Source organism: Rattus norvegicus, chromosome 1 (assembly GCF_021556685.1).
Source record: "Rattus norvegicus strain SHRSP/BbbUtx chromosome 1, alternate assembly SHRSP_T2T, whole genome shotgun sequence".
In the NCBI taxonomy this organism is placed as follows: Eukaryota; Metazoa; Chordata; class Mammalia; order Rodentia; family Muridae; genus Rattus; species Rattus norvegicus.
In genome coordinates this window covers 78608340-78624128 of record NC_141534.1, presented here as the reverse complement: position 1 = coordinate 78624128, position 15789 = coordinate 78608340, and the positions used below count along the sequence as shown (strand labels likewise).

The window sequence follows — 15789 nt, the reverse complement described above, 5'->3', positions numbered from 1 at the left end:
ACATCTTGAGAGAAACTGTCTTGGTCTTGAACCAAACACACACACACACACACACACCCACACATCCCCGTGTTACTGTCCTCGAATTTCCCAGTCACTGAGTTGACTATACTGTGAGAGAAGGCAAAGACACAAGCTTAAACCAGCTCTCTAGACCTGAGAGGATTCCCTGGTCCCTGTGGATTAGATAAAATAGGGAAAGGAAAGCTTCAGGGAAGATGGAAAATGAGGACCAGTGCCCGAAGTTGTCCTATGACCTCCATGAATGTGTTAAGACATGTGTGCATACACAAAAAACTTTCATTCCAGATTTTACTTGTTTTTTTAAAAGTTAAATATATGGATGAGTTAGACATATTTTCATACTAAAATATGAAAAACATTTGGGCTAGAGAAATGGCTCAACAGGTTAAAAGTATTTACTGTTCTTGCAGAGGACTCAAGTTCATATCACAGCATCCATGTTGAATGGCTCATAAAAACATTACTGTTGGTCACTCTGCAATGGGGGGATTCTGATGCCTATGAGTGCTGTGGGCATCTGCACTCACACGCACCTATGCAGCACATACACATACAAGTGAATACATAATTAAAATAATGAAATAAAGACAACACAAATTATTTTTTACTCTCATATTTTATCTTGTAATTATTACAATTAACTATTATATACTAATATTATTGATAGGCATTTAAATATATTCTCTCTTTTTTGTTTCAAACAATGCCTCAGTAAGCTTTTAAGTTGTTACATGGTATCTGTCTATTCTTGTAGACTTCTACTGGCTCACTTGATAAATATATATCAGTCAATTAGCAATAAAAATTACAGGACTAGCAAATGTGCACATATGAGTGAAATTAAGCACGTATACATGTGGGCTAGCAGATGCATATTATTCATGAACTTTCATGTATTATTCATTAACTTTGATCATTTTTTCTTTTTTTTATTATTATTAACTTGAGTATTTCTTATATACATTTCGAGTGTTATTCCCTTTCCCAGTTTCCGGGCAAACATCCCCCTCCCCCCTCCCCTTTCTTATCGGTGTTCCCCTACCCACCCTCCCCCCATTGTCCCCCTCCCCCCAACAGTCTAGTTCACTGGGGGTTCAGTCTTAGCAGGACCCAGGGCTTCCCCTTCCACTGGTGCTCTTACTAGGATATTCATTGCTACCTATGAGGTCAGAGTCCAGGGTCAGTCCATGTATAGTCTTTAGGTAGTGGCTTAGTCCCTGGAAGCTCTGGTTGCTTGGCATTGTTGTACATATGGGGTCGCGAGCCCCTTCAAGCTCTTCCAGTTCTTTCTCTGATTCCTTCAACGGGGGTCCTATTCTCAGTTCAGTGGTTTGCTGCTGGTATTCGCCTCTGTATTTGCTGTATTCTGGCTGTGTCTCTCAGGAGCGATCTACATCCGGCTCCTGTCGGTCTGCACTTCTTTGCTTCATCCATCTTGTCTAATTGGATGGCTGTATATGCATGGGCCACATGTGGGGCTGACTCTGAATGGGTGTTCCTTCAGTCTCTGTTTTAATCTTTGCCTCTCTCTTCCCTGCCAAGGGTATTCTTGTTCCCCTTTTAAAGAAGGAGTGAACCATTCACATTTTGATCATCTGTCTTGAGTTTCATTTGTTCTAGGCATTTAGGGTAATTCAAGCATTTGGGCTAATAGCCACTTATCAGTGAGTGCATACCATGTATGTCTTTCTGTGTTTGGGTTAGCTCACTCAGGATGATATTTTCCAGTTCCAGCCATTTGCCTACGAATTTCATAAAGTCGTTGTTTTTGATAGCTGAGTAATATTCCATTGTGTAGATGTACAACATTTTCTGTATCCATTCCTCTGTTGAAGGGCATCTGGGTTCTTTCCAGCTTCTGGCTATTATAAATAAGGCTGCAATGAACATAGTGGAGCACGTGTCTTTTTTATATGTTGGGGCATCTTTTGGGTATATGCCCAAGAGAGGTATAGCTGGATCCTCAGGCAGTTCAATGTCCAATTTTCTGAGGATCCTCCAGACTGATTTCCAGAATGGTTGTACCAGTTTGCAATCCCACCAACAATGGAGGAGTGTTCCTCTTTCTCCACATCCTCGCCAGCATCTGTTGTCCCCTGAGTTTTTGATCTTAGCCATTCTCACTGGTGTGAGGTGAAATCTCAGGGTTGTTTTGATTTGCATTTCCCTTATGACTAAAGATGTTGAACATTTCTTTAGGTGTTTCTCTGCCATTCGGCATTCCTCAGCTGTGAATTCTTTGTTTAGCTCTGAGCCCCATTTTTTAATAGGGTTATTTGTTTCCCTGTGGTCTAACTTCTTGAGTTCTTTGTATATTTTGGATATAAGGCCTCTATCTGTTGTAGGATTGGTAAAGATCTTTTCCCAATCTGTTGGTTGCCATTTTGTCCTAACCACAGTGTCCTTTGCCTTACAGAAGCTTTGCAGTTTTACGAGATCCCATTTGTCAATTCTTGATCTTAGAGCGTAAGCCATTGGTGTTTTGTTCAGGAAATTTTTTCCAGTGCCCATGTGTTCCAGATGCTTCCCTAGTTTTTCTTCTATTAGTTTGAGTGTGTCTGGTTTGATGTGGAGGTCCTTGATCCACTTGGACTTAAGCTTTGTACAGGGTGATAAGCATGGATCGATCTGCATTCTTCTACATGTTGACCTCCAGTTGAACCAGCACCATTTGCTGAAAATGCTATCTTTTTTCCATTGGATGGTTTTGGCTCCTCTGTCAAAAATCAAGTGACCATATGTGTGTGGGTTCATTTCTGGGTCTTCAATTCTATTCCATTGGTCTATCTGTCTGTCTCTGTACCAATACCATGCAGTTTTTATCACTATTGCTCTGTAATACTGCTTGAGTTCAGGGATAGTGATTCCCCCTGAAGTCCTTTCATTGTTGAGGAGAGCTTTAGCTATCCTGGGTTTTTTGTTATTCCAGATGAATTTGCAAATTGTTCTGTCTAACTCTTTGAAGAATTGGATTGGTATTTTGATGGGGATTGCATTGAATCTGTAGATTGCTTTTGGTAAAATGGCCATTTTTACTATATTAATCCTGCCAATCCATGAGCATGGGAGATCTTTCCATCTTCTGAGGTCTTCTTCAATTTCCTTCTTCAGTGTCTTGAAGTTCTTATTGTACAGATCTTTTACTTGCTTTGTTAAAGTCACTCCGAGGTACTTTATATTATTTGGGTCTATTATGAAGGGTGTCGCTTCCCTAATTTCTTTCTCGGCTTGTTTCTCTTTTGTATAGAGGAAGGCAACTGATTTATTTGAGTTAATTTTATACCCAGCCACTTTGCTGAACTTGTTTATCAGCTTTAGTAGTTCTCTGGTGGAACTTTTGGGATCACTTAAATATACTATCATATCATCTGCAAATAGTGATATTTTGACTTCTTCTTTTCCGATCTGTATCCCCTTGACATCCTTTTGTTGTCTGATTGCTCTGGCTAGAACTTCAAGAACTATATTGAATAAGTAGGGAGAGAGTGGGCAGCCTTGTCTAGTCCCTGATTTTAGTGGGATTGCTTCAAGTTTCTCTCCATTTAGTTTAATGTTAGCAACTGGTTTGCTGTATATGGCTTTTACCATGTTCAGGTATGGGCCTTGAATTCCTATTCTTTCCAGGACTTTTATCATGAAGGGGTGTTGAATTTTGTCAAATGCTTTCTCAGCATCTAATGAAATGATCATGTGGTTCTGTTCTTTCAGTTTGTTTATATAATGGATCACGTTGATGGTTTTCCGTATATTAAACCATCCCTGCATGCCTGGGATGAAGCCTACTTGATCATGGTGGATGATTGTTTTGATGTGCTCTTGGATTCGGTTTGCCAGAATTTTGTTGAGTATTTTTGCGTCGATATTCATAAGGGAAATTGGTCTGAAGTTCTCTTTCTTTGTTGGGTCTTTGTGTGGTTTAGGTATAAGAGTAATTGTGGCTTCGTAGAAGGTATTCGGTAGTGATCCATCTGTTTCAATTTTGTGGAATAGTTTGGATAATATTGGTATGAGGTCTTCTATGAAGGTTTGGTATAATTCTGCACTAAACCCTACTGGACCTGGGCTCTTTTTGGTTGGGAGACCTTTAATGACTGCTTCTATTTCCTTAGGAGTTATGGGGTTGTTTAACTGGTTTATCTGTTCCTGATTTAACTTCAGTACCTGGTATCTGTCTAGGAAATTGTCCATTTCCTGAAGATTTTCAAGTTTTGTTGAATATAGGTTTTTGTAGTAAGATCTGATGATTTTTTGAATTTCCTCTGAATCTGTTGTTATGTCTCCCTTTTCATTTCTGATTTTGTTAATTTGGAAACACTCTCTGTGTCCTCTCCTTAGTCTGGCTAAGGATTTATCTATCTTGTTGATTTTCTCAAAGAACCAACTTTTGGTTCTGTTGATTCTTTCTATGGTCCTTTTTGTTTCTACTTGGTTGATTTCAGCTCTGAGTTTGATTATTTCCTGCCTTCTACTCCTCCTGGGTGTATTTGCTTCTTTTTGTTCTAGATCTTTTAGGTGTGCTGTCAAGCTGCTGACATATGCTCTTTCCTGTTTCTTTCTGCAGGCACTCAGCACTATGAGTTTTCCTCTTAGCACAGCTTTCATTGTGTCCCATAAGTTTGGGTATGTTGTACCTTCATTTTCATTAAATTCTAAAAAGTTTTTAATTTCTTTCTTTATTTCTTCCTTGACCAGGTTATCATTGAGTAGAGCATTGTTCAATTTCCAAGTATATGTGGACACTCTTCCTTGATTGTTATTGAAGACCAGTTTTAGGCCGTGGTGGTCCGATAGCACGCATGGGATTATTTCTATCTTTCTGTACCTGTTGAGGCCCATTTTTTGACCAATTATATGGTCAATTTTGGAGAAAGTACCATGAGGAGCTGAGAAGAAGGTATATTCTTTTGCTTTAGGATAGAATGTTCTATAAATATCCGTTAGGTCCATTTGGCTCATGACTTCTCTTAGTCTGTCTACATCTCTGTTTAATTTCTGTTTCCATGATCTGTCCATTGATGAGAGTGGGGTGTTGAAATCTCCCACTATTATTGTGTGAGGTCCAATGTGTGTTTTGAGCTTTAGTAAGGTTTCTTTTACATATGTAGGTGCCCTTGTATTTGGGGCATAGATATTTAGGATTGAGAGTTCATCATGGTGGATTTTTCCTTTGATGAATATGTAGTGTCCTTCCTTATCTTTTTTGATGACTTTTAGTTGAAAATTGATTTTATTTGATATTAGAATGGCTACTCCAGCTTGCTTCTTCTGACCATTTGCTTGGAAAGTTGTTTTCCAGCCTTTCACTCTGAGGTAGTGTCTGTCTTTGTCTCTGAGGTGTGTTTCCTGTAGGCAGCAGAATGCAGGGTCCTCGTTGCATATCCAGTTTGTTAGTCTATTTCTTTTTATTGGGGAGTTGAGGCCATTGATGTTGAGAGATATTAAGGAATAGTGGTTATTGCTTCCCGTTATATTCATATTTGGGTGTGAGGTTATGTTTTTGTGCTTTCATTCTCTTTGTTTTGTTGCCAAGACGATTAGTTTCTTGCTTCTTCTAGGGTATAGCTTGCCTCCTTATGTTGGGCTTTACCATTTATTATCCTTTGTAGTCCTGGATTTGTAGAAAGATATTGTGTAAATTTGGTTTTGTCATGGAATATCTTGGTTTCTCCATCTATGTTAATTGAGAGTTTTGCAGGATACAGTAACCTGGGCTGGCATTTGTGTTCTCTTAGGGTCTGTATGACATCAGTCCAGGATCTTCTGGCCTTCATAGTTTCTGGCGAGAAGTCTGGTGTGATTCTGATAGGTCTGCCTTTATATGTTACTTGACCTTTTTCCCTTACTGCTTTTAATATTCTTTCTTTATTTTGTGCATTTGGTGTTTTGACTATTATGTGACAGGAGGTGTTTCTTTTCTGGTCCAATCTATTTGGAGTTCTGTAGGCATCTTGTATGCCTATGGGTATCTCTTTTTTTAGGTTAGGGAAGTTTTCTTCTATGATTTTGTTGAAGATATTTACTGGTCCTTTGAGCTGGGAGTCTTCACTCTCTTCTATACCTATTATCCTCAGGTTTGATCTTCTCATTGAGTCCTGGATTTTCTGTATGTTTTGGACCAGTAGCTTTTTCCGCTTTACATTATCTTTGACAGTTGAGTCAATGATTTCTATGGAATCTTCTGCTCCTGAGATTCTCTCTTCCATCTCTTGAATTCTGTTTGTGAGGCTTGTATCTACAGCTCCTTGTCTCTTCTTTTGGTTTTCTATATCCAGGGTTGTTTCCATGTGTTCTTTCTTGATTGCTTCTATTTCCATTTTTTTTTTTGGTTCTTTTTTTCGGAGCTGGGGACCGAACCCAGAGCTTTGTGCTTCCTAGGTAAGCGCTCTACCACTGAGCTAAATCCCCAGCCCCCTATTTCCATTTTTAATTCCTTCAACTGTTTGATTGTGTTTTCCTGGAATTCTTTCAGGGATTTTTGCGATTCCTCTCTGTAGGCTTCTACTTGTTTATTAATGTTTTCCTGTGTTTCCCTAAGTGTGTTCATGTCTTTCTTGAAGTCCTCCAGCATCATGATCAGATATGATTTTGAAACTAGATCTTGCTTTTCTGGTGTGTTTGGATATTCCATGTTTGTTTTGGTGGGAGAATTGGGCTCCGATGATGGCATGTAGTCTTGGTTTCTGTTGCTTGGGTTCCTGCGCTTGCCTCTCGCCATCAGATTATCTCTAGTGTTACTTTGTTCTGCTATTTCTGACAGTGGCTAGACTGTCCTATAAGCCTGTGTGTCAGGAGTGCTGTAGACTTGTTTTCCTCTCTTTCAGTCAGTTATGGGGACAGGGTGTTCTGCTTTCGGGCATGTAGTTTTTCCTCTCTACAGGTCTTCAGCTGTTCCTGTGGGCCTGTGTCTTGAGTTCACCAGGCAGCTTTCTTGCAGCAGACAAGTTGGTCTTACCTGTGGTCCCGAGGCTCAAGTTTGCTCGCGGGGAGCTGCCCAAGGGCTCTCTGCGGCGGCAGCAACCAGGAAGACCTGTGCCGCCCCTTCCGGGAGCTTCAGTGCACCAGGGTTCCAGATGGCCTTTGGTGTTTTCCTCTGGCGTCCGAGATGTATGTACAGAGAGCAGTCTCTTCTGGTTTCCCAGGCTTTTCTGCCTCTCTGAAGGTTCAGCTCTCCCTCCCACGGGATTTGGGTGCAGAGAACTGTTTATCCAGTCTGTTTCCCTCAGGTTCCGGTGGTGTCTCAGGCAGGGGTCCTGCCGCTCCTGGACCCTCCCCCATGGGAGCCCAGAAGCCTTATACAGTTTCCTCTTGGGCCAGGGATGTGGGCAGGGGTGGGCAGTGTTGGTGGTCTCTTCCGCTCTGCAGCCTCAGGAGTGCCCACCTGATCAGGCGGTGAGGTGTCTTTCTCACAGGGTCTGGGAGCAGAGAGCTGCTGCGGGCCCGGGATCTGCGGGCGTGGGACCTCCGGCAAACACAGGACGTGCCTGGTCGTAGATGAACTCTGCCTCTTTGTGTCCCGATCTCACCAGGCAGCTCTCTTGCAGCAGACAAGTTGGTCTTACCTGTGGTCCCGAGGCTGAAGTTTGCTCACGGGGTGCTGCCCAAGGGCTCTCTGCGGCGGCAGCAACCAGGAAGACCTGTGCTGCCCCTTCCGGGAGCTTCAGTGCACCAGGGTTCCAGATGGCCTTTTGTGTTTTCCTCTGGCATCCGAGATGTATGTACAGAGAGCAGTCTCTTCTGGTTTCCCAGGCTTGTCTGCCTCTCTGAAGGTTCAGCTCTCCCTCCCACGGGATTTGGGTGCAGAGAACTGTTTATCCGGTCTGTTTCCCTCAGGTTCTGGCGGTGTCTCAGGCAGGGGTCCTGCCGCTCCTGGGCCCTCCCCCACGGGAGCCCAGAGGCCTTATACAGTTTCCTCTTGGGCCAGGGATGTGGGCAGGGGTGGGTAGTGTTCGTGGTCTCTTCCACTCTGCAGCCTCAGGAGTGCCCACCTGATCAGGCGGTGAGGTGTCTTTCCCACAGGGTCTGGGAGCAGAGAGCTGCTGCGGGCCCGGGATCCGCGGGCGTGGGACCTCCGGCAAACACAGGACGTGCCTGGTCCTAGATGAACTCTGCCTCTGTGTGTCCCGATCTCACCAGGCAGCTCTCTTGCAGCAGACAAGTTGGTCTTACCTGTGGTCCCGAGGCTCAAGTTTGCTCGCGGGGTGCTGCCCAAGGGCTCTCTGCCATTTTTTTCTTTTAATAACTTTTTTCTTAATGATTTTCCTGAGCTGAACTCCTAGAAAAATATTTTCTATAGGTTTTAGTTCACATTTAAAAATTACTAGTAGTAGTTGGGCCATGAAAGATTTGAACCAGGGTGTGAGAAGTTCATGTATGGAAAATGGTGACTAAGGCCAGTGGAGAGTCTTCTTCAGCACAGTGTGGACCTCCTTATTCCTTAAACAGTAGATGATAGGGTTGCAGAGAGGTGTGACCACCGTGTAGATGACAGACAGCACCTTGTTGAGGTCCATGGACTTGATGCGGCTGGGGCGGCAATAGATGAAGAGAGCCGCTGAGTAGAAAATGCCCACCACTACCAGGTGGGAGGCACAGGTGGAGAAGGCCTTGCGCCGGGCAGCAGCTGATGGCATGCGGAGTACAGCCATCCCGATGGCTGAGTAGGAGGCCAGGGACACCAGGAGTGTTCCACAGAAGATGACAATGGCTGAGATGAAGTCTACCAGCTCTGTGAGGGCCACATGGGTGCAGGACAAGTTGAGCAGAGGGGAGACATCACAGAAAAATTGGTTGAGGACATTGGGGCCACAGTAGGTCAAGCTGGCAATGCATTTTGTCTTTATTGCTGAGACCACCAGCCCACCCAGCCACGAAGACAAGGCTAAGCCCAGGCATACTTGGGGCCTCATGAGCAGTGGATAGTGTAGTGGGCGGCAGATGGCCACATAGCGGTCATAAGCCATGGAGGCCAGGAGGGTGCACTCTGTGCAGATGAGAGAAACAAAGAAGAAGAGTTGCGTCATGCAAGTTACAAAAGAAATATGGTAGGGCCCGGTCCATAGCCCCACGAGTAGAGTGGGCATGGTGGTTGACACATAGCACATCTCCAGGCAGCTGAGGTTGCCCAGGAAGAAGTACATGGGCTTGTGGAGCTCACTGTGACTGCAGATGAGGTAGATGATGAGTGCGTTCTCCACGAGTGTCAGCAGGTAGAGACCCAGGAAGATGACAAACAAGGTATCCCTTATCCCCAACCTCGTAGGAAAACCTAACAACACAAATTGATGGACTCTGGTCATGTTGGTCAAATCAAGTGATGTCTCCATCTGTGGAAAGCAAAGTAGCATTGTTTAAAAACAAGCAGAGTGCACAAACTTAGGAGAATGTTCACACTTCCTGGGGAAATTAGTGGTGCTGAAACTGTCCAGAAAGCTAGCATATTAGCCAATCTTTGAAGTAAACTCTAAGCATGGTTCCTGTTTATATTGGTTACTTTTCTTGCTGCTGTGATGAAGCATCATGGCCAAGGGAAATCAGGCAAGAGTGAGTTCACTTTAGCTAATAGCCTCAGGGATGGGCAGACATGACGTCAATGACATGCAAGGGAACTGGAGTGGGAAGCAGATAGTACACATTCCAACAGCAAACTTGAAACAGCCAGCGAACTGGAAGTAGACTGTGGTTGTGAACCCTCAAAGACAAACCCCCAGTGATGACCTTTCTCCAGCAAGGTCACTCTGTCTTTAGGAGTATGACGTCGTCAAATACCTGAGTCGATGTGAGATGGTTCTTATTCAAATCACCATACAAGTCCCCTAAATCTGTGAAAACACACTCATGCACACATACACACACACACACACACACACACACACACACACACACACACCACTAAATAGAATGTAATTTTAAATACAATCATTGGGTAAAGCACTTTCTACCAAGTCTGAAGAACTCAGAGATACACATGATAGGAAGGAACGTGAGTCTTTTCACCTCATGGGGATGATGTATTCAAATAAGACAAGAGTGATATCTCCCTATTGTGAGAAGTGAAGCCATGAATGATGAGCTCTGTATAAAATAAGGGACTAGAATCATTTTTATGATTTGAAGTAGATGTAGTCTGTCTAGATGGTTTTTAAGTTTCAATCTCCACACAGGAATACTTCCATATCTACAAATACAGAATGAAACTGTTTTCATCCAAAAACCTCTCTTTTCTCAGTGTGACTTAAATTTCTATTGTTATATTCTATTATAGGTCATCAACACAATGATGAATATTTCTTCCATGTATGTGATATATATGGGGCAATGTATGTGTGGAGGCCAGAGGTCAGCTTCATATATTGTTCAAAAGGTACCATTCTTTGCATTAAAAATTATTTTATGTTTATAAATGTTTTACCTCCACATATGAAGGTTAGTCGTGTGGCATGGCTCATACCCGTGGAGCCAGAAGACAGGATTAGATCTTCAGAACCGGAGTTACAGATGCTTGTGAACTACTCTGTGTGTATTGGAATCAATCTCAGGCCCTTGGGTAGAGGAGTGAGTGTCCTTAAAAAGCCATCTAGACAGACTCCATCTCTCACACTGGTCCAAGTGCTTTTGTGACACAGTCTCTTAGCAGCCCAGAGCTTGCCAAGTAGGCTGGTATACCTGGCTAAAGAGCCCCAAGGATCTGCCTGTACCATTTCTTAAGAACAGAGAATACAAACATTTACAGCCATGATCAGTTATAGGGACTGAACTCAGATCCTGATGCTTACAAGCCAAGCACTTTACTGAACAAGCCATCTCCAAAGCTCCAAAGCTCAATACTGATTCTATTTATTTGTGCTGCTTTTCTTTCTCCTTCATTGCAAGCATCTAACATCCTTGTGTATAGTATATCACAGAACCAGAGAGAGAGAAAGAGAGAAAGAGAGAGAGAGAGAGAGAGAGAGAAAGAGAGAGAGAGAGCTATAACAACTGACACAATGTATATCAGAAAGTTTGAGAATCATGGAATGCAGCCAATCTTTGTGATTATAATATATAGATACATTATTTTTTCACCACTTGAGAATATTATAGTTTATACAGATTATTATTGATGCAAACAGGGTATAAGACCTAATAATAAAATGTTCACAATCCATAAGTCCTTTCTGAATATCAGAACCATATTAAAAGCCAAAATACTTTCTGTTGTTCTATTGCATTAGGAATACACAAGGCTCAGAGGCAAATCTTTTGTTCCAAGTCACACATCCTGGGAGTGAAACCATCAGGAAGCTAAGTAATCATGACCTTGCTTCAGCACTGTGTGTATTCCACCGTACTCTATCATCATGCTCAAGATGGGGTAACTCAACCACTCTTCCTCTTCAGAAACTTGGAGATTAGAGTTAAAAGGGTCTCCTCAGCACATAGAATCCTGCAGGAAGCCACCCCACTGACATTTATACCTGAAAGGTGTTATTCCAAGACTTTGGATGCTGGCTCTGTATGAGAAACAAACAACAAAAAGGAGAGAGAATGAAAACCAAAGTGATTTCATAGGAATGATGATTCTGGGAGAACAAGATGAAGAACAAGATGATACCAATGATCAAGGAGGTAACACACAAGCAGAGAGAACCAACTGGGTATGGAAACACGTGACCTGAGCACATTTTAGTCAAGATGCTGGCAATGCCGTAGGGGTGGTCATCAGGGACCTGAAACCTTCCTTTACTCCTCCACAAGAATCTACTTTTTCTTCTCTCAGATTTCCCATCTATTGAGCTTCTAGAGCATTCTCCTCTTCAGGCAATGCCTTCCCGTGTCTCTACAGTGTATGCTCCCTGCTTTGTGTATTAAATAGTGTCATCAATGGAAAAACAGTATTCATGGTTCTCCCTTTCTCTCCTGGACCAACTTCAGATGGAAGATCTAAAAGCCTTTCAGCCTTCAGATTTGAGTGCAAGATTTCTATGTGCTTGGGGATGCTTGATATTTGGATCAATTTTCATAATCTCTCTCTCTCTCTCTCTCTCTCTCTCTCAAATGGGACAAAGCTTAGACTAATTCTAGGCTAACTTGGAAATGTATTACTCAGTAAAGTGATGTCAGATTCAAGGACTGACTTCAACTCAAAATCCACATAGAAAACCAGCCTTGTTTTACACACACACACACATGCACACACACACACACACACACACACACACACACACACACACACACATATACTGAGACAAAAAAAACTCGTAGATTAATTCTAATCCCTATGTCGAGTCACTTTTCTCAGCATTCTAACTGACTCTGCTTGCTCATGGGTCCATTTCCTCCTACTTGGTTGCTTTGCCCAACCTTGATATGAGGGTATATGCCTAGTTTTATTGCATTTTGTTATACTGAATTCAAGTGATATCACTGGGTGGGGTATGGGGAGTGGAGGAGGGAAGGATCTGGGGGGCAGAGGAGGGAGAGAAGGCTGTGTTTGGATAGTGTTGTATGAGAGAAGCATAAATGAAGAAAAATGAATGATACAGGATAATCACTGTAGAGTGGTAATAAGAACTTTGTATACTAATTTCCTTTTATGAGAGCTGATTGTTATTCTTACTTTTTTCCACCCATACCTGATTGCATTTCTATAAAATTTCTCTTCATGGTGATGAAGCTACCACTTTATCTTCCTGGGTGAGGAATTTAGCTTCAGAGAAAACAGAGAGCCATGCTGCTGGAGCCAGTGACCACACTGCACCCAAAGGCACACCTCCCTGCCCACACCCTGGTGTCCTTTTCTCTCTTTACTTGCAGATTTTCCAGGTCTTATACTCCAACATTCATTCAGATAAACTAATGTGAACAGAGATTCTTTTAAAATTGCATCTTCTTAAAATTGATACAGACTCTGCATTTGAATATTGGAGATGGAAATAATTTTGTCGTATATTTTTCTAGCTCACTTTCTCTTATATGTGCTTATGGGAGGGCATATGGTCTTGTGAGTGCAGGTTCCCAGTGAGGCCAGAGACATTGTATCCCCTGGAACTAGAGTTACAGATGATTGTGAGCCACCCAATGTGAATGTCAGGACCCAAATTTGTGGCCTCTGCAAGAACAGTGCATGGTCTTCACCCATGAGTCATCTCTGCAGCCCATACTACCTTTTAGAATTACTGCATTTTGCTTTTTTTGGGTACGTGCATGGGTGGAGGTCAGAAGACAGCCTGCAGGAATCTCCTTTTCTCCACCATGTGGCTCCTAGGAGTTAAACTTAGCATCAGCCTTGGTGGCAAATGGTATTACCCATAGAGCCATCCTGCCAGCCCCCGTTTGTATTTATTCTTCAAGAATTTTCTACATTTATACAATGTAGTTTGGGAAAATAGGGGGCCAGAGGCAGTGGATGCATCTAAGGAAAGGCTGTCTTCTGGGCAGTTACACATTTGAACCTGCAGTAGCTGTGACATCATGCATAAAACCTGTGCAACCTCAAGCCAGGAAGTTCCCATCAGAAAGAGGAGAACTGGGCATGAAGTCCCACCCCTAGTGGAGGAGCTACTGACAACTGAGAGATGGGGGCATGCGGGGATCAGTTTTTATTAAGAGTATAGGCCCTTGTAAGTTGACAATGCTCCAATGGAAGGCTACACAGAGAAAAATGCACGGGAAAAATAAATAAGATTTTATCAGTGTAAAAACAACAGCAAAAAAGCCAATGGGTACGGAAGTGGGGTGAATCTGGAGAAGCTGGGAGTTGAGGAAGGAGTGAATATGATTAAAACACATTGGATGAAATTCTCAAATAACTGTCTTAGTTCTTTAGATAGTCTTTAGATATAAACAGAGTTCTCACAAGAACAAGTTCAAATGGCCAAGCAATGTTTTTAAAACATGTTCAACATCCTTAGCGATCAGGGAAATGCAAACTAGACTACTTTGGGATTTCACCTTACCCCAATCAGGTTAAGGCTTTTATAAACTATATACAGAAAATGCTTTCACGGCTGTAAGGAAGTGGAAACAGTAATTTGCTATTGGTGGAATTGCAAACTTGTGCAGCTACTATGGAAATCAATACGAATGTTCCCAAGAGCAGAAAAATAGGTCTACCGTGAGATACAGCCATACAACTTGGCTCACTCATTTACTCTACATCCTCTTACAGTGATATCTGCTCATCCAAGTTCATTGCTCCTGTATTCACCATAGCTGAGGAAAGGTTTTTGAACAGATCCTCTTGAATCTGAGGAGCAAGACTTGTGAGGAATCCTGGGCATGCAGGGTTTGTTACTACCCTCCTCTAGTTACAGAGAATCAGTTTCTCAAGGATCCATATTTGGAAACATTGTGGAACACTTGATCTTAAGCTTCTGGGACAAGCATAAATGTCATGAGCTACTGAGTTCTAGAGCAGAAATGTTGAATACATGACTTCATACATAAGAAGCTGAGGTTCTGATGTGAATCCAGAAGTTTGGTTTCCAGGCAGTAGAACTCCTATACCATTTCCTGGATATTATACGATCAATTTTTTCTTTCTCATTGAACCAGGTGTCCAAAGTCCATCTACATTCCATCCCAAATGATATAATTTTGAACTTTTCCCACAATATTTCAAATGTTTTCAAACCAGTGCAATGGGTACAGAGTCACCTTTCCTCATGCAGTTATTGATGAGATTAAATTACAAAGCAAAGTCACATAGATGCATCTATCATTCATATTTGTATCAGGGTTCATGCCAGTGTCTATTATGTTTTAATGAACCTCTCTTTTGCTCCAATCATGACTTCTTCTCCAACTGAGCACCAGCCAGATCTGGAGTAGTTATTATTCATTTTTAACAAAAGTGATCGTCTCAAGAAATTGAGTTTGGCTTTTAGTGGTAATCTTAAACAAGGGTCCTGGCCTAGTGAGCTTCTGGATCCTTAAGTAGATAGTCTTCAATATTTAAAACAAGACTCTTAATGCTGGAGACATACCTTATTCTATCAAGTGCCTGCCATAGATGCGCAAGAACCTGAGTTTGGATTCCACTACTTGTACAAACACTGGGTGTGCTGTTATGCACCTGAAGCCTTAGCCTCTGGGTGTAGAAGATAAAGGATGGATACCTGAAGTCCCCCAGCCAGTTTAATGAATCTTAGGTTCATCTTTAAGTTCAGCTAGAGATCTTGTCCCAAAACTCAATGTGGAGAGAAATAGAAGACACCCAACGTGAATTTAGACTTACACAAAATGTAAAAATGTATCCAGCACACCACACCACACACACACACACACACACACACACACACACACACACACACACACACACACACACACCTTCCCAAGTTAAGTACTGGGTGAGAAAATTGTCTACATTCTCAAGAACATGTAAAATGGTCTCTTCCTCCTTTGTTCCTTCCCCTCCACTGAGATTCTTTATAGCCTACTCTTCTGATATTTTAGCAACGACTTCACATTCTCCACTTGCATGGATCCTTTTTATAGCTACATATCTGATTGATTATCCAGTACTTACATTGCCTTATGTAACTATTAGAACTACTTAGTAGTAGACCCAGCACAGCCCCCTCAATTCAAGACCTAGACTATGTCACAAATGGTTCAACTGAAAATACAGTTGTGAGCCCTGTGCTGTCTTCCAATAGTTCCTCTGTGTAGTAAGGAGACAGAGTGATGAGTCGGAAGTGAGTCTACTCTCCAGAGTTGTGATTCTCAACTTGCGGGTCACGACTCCTTTGGGGGTCACATATCAAATATCTTGAATATCAGTTATTT

The 15789-nt window shown here is 42.3% G+C and overlaps 1 protein-coding gene across 1 annotated transcript; it reads right to left on the bottom strand.

The window, feature by feature from the left end:
- Positions 1–8408: 8408 nt before the first annotated feature.
- Positions 8409–9347, bottom strand: Olr5 (olfactory receptor 5). The gene has a single exon (NM_001000112.1). The coding sequence runs from the start codon at positions 9345–9347 to the stop codon at positions 8409–8411; it is 939 nt and encodes a 312-aa protein (NP_001000112.1).
- Between the last annotated feature and the right edge of the window lie 6442 nt (positions 9348–15789).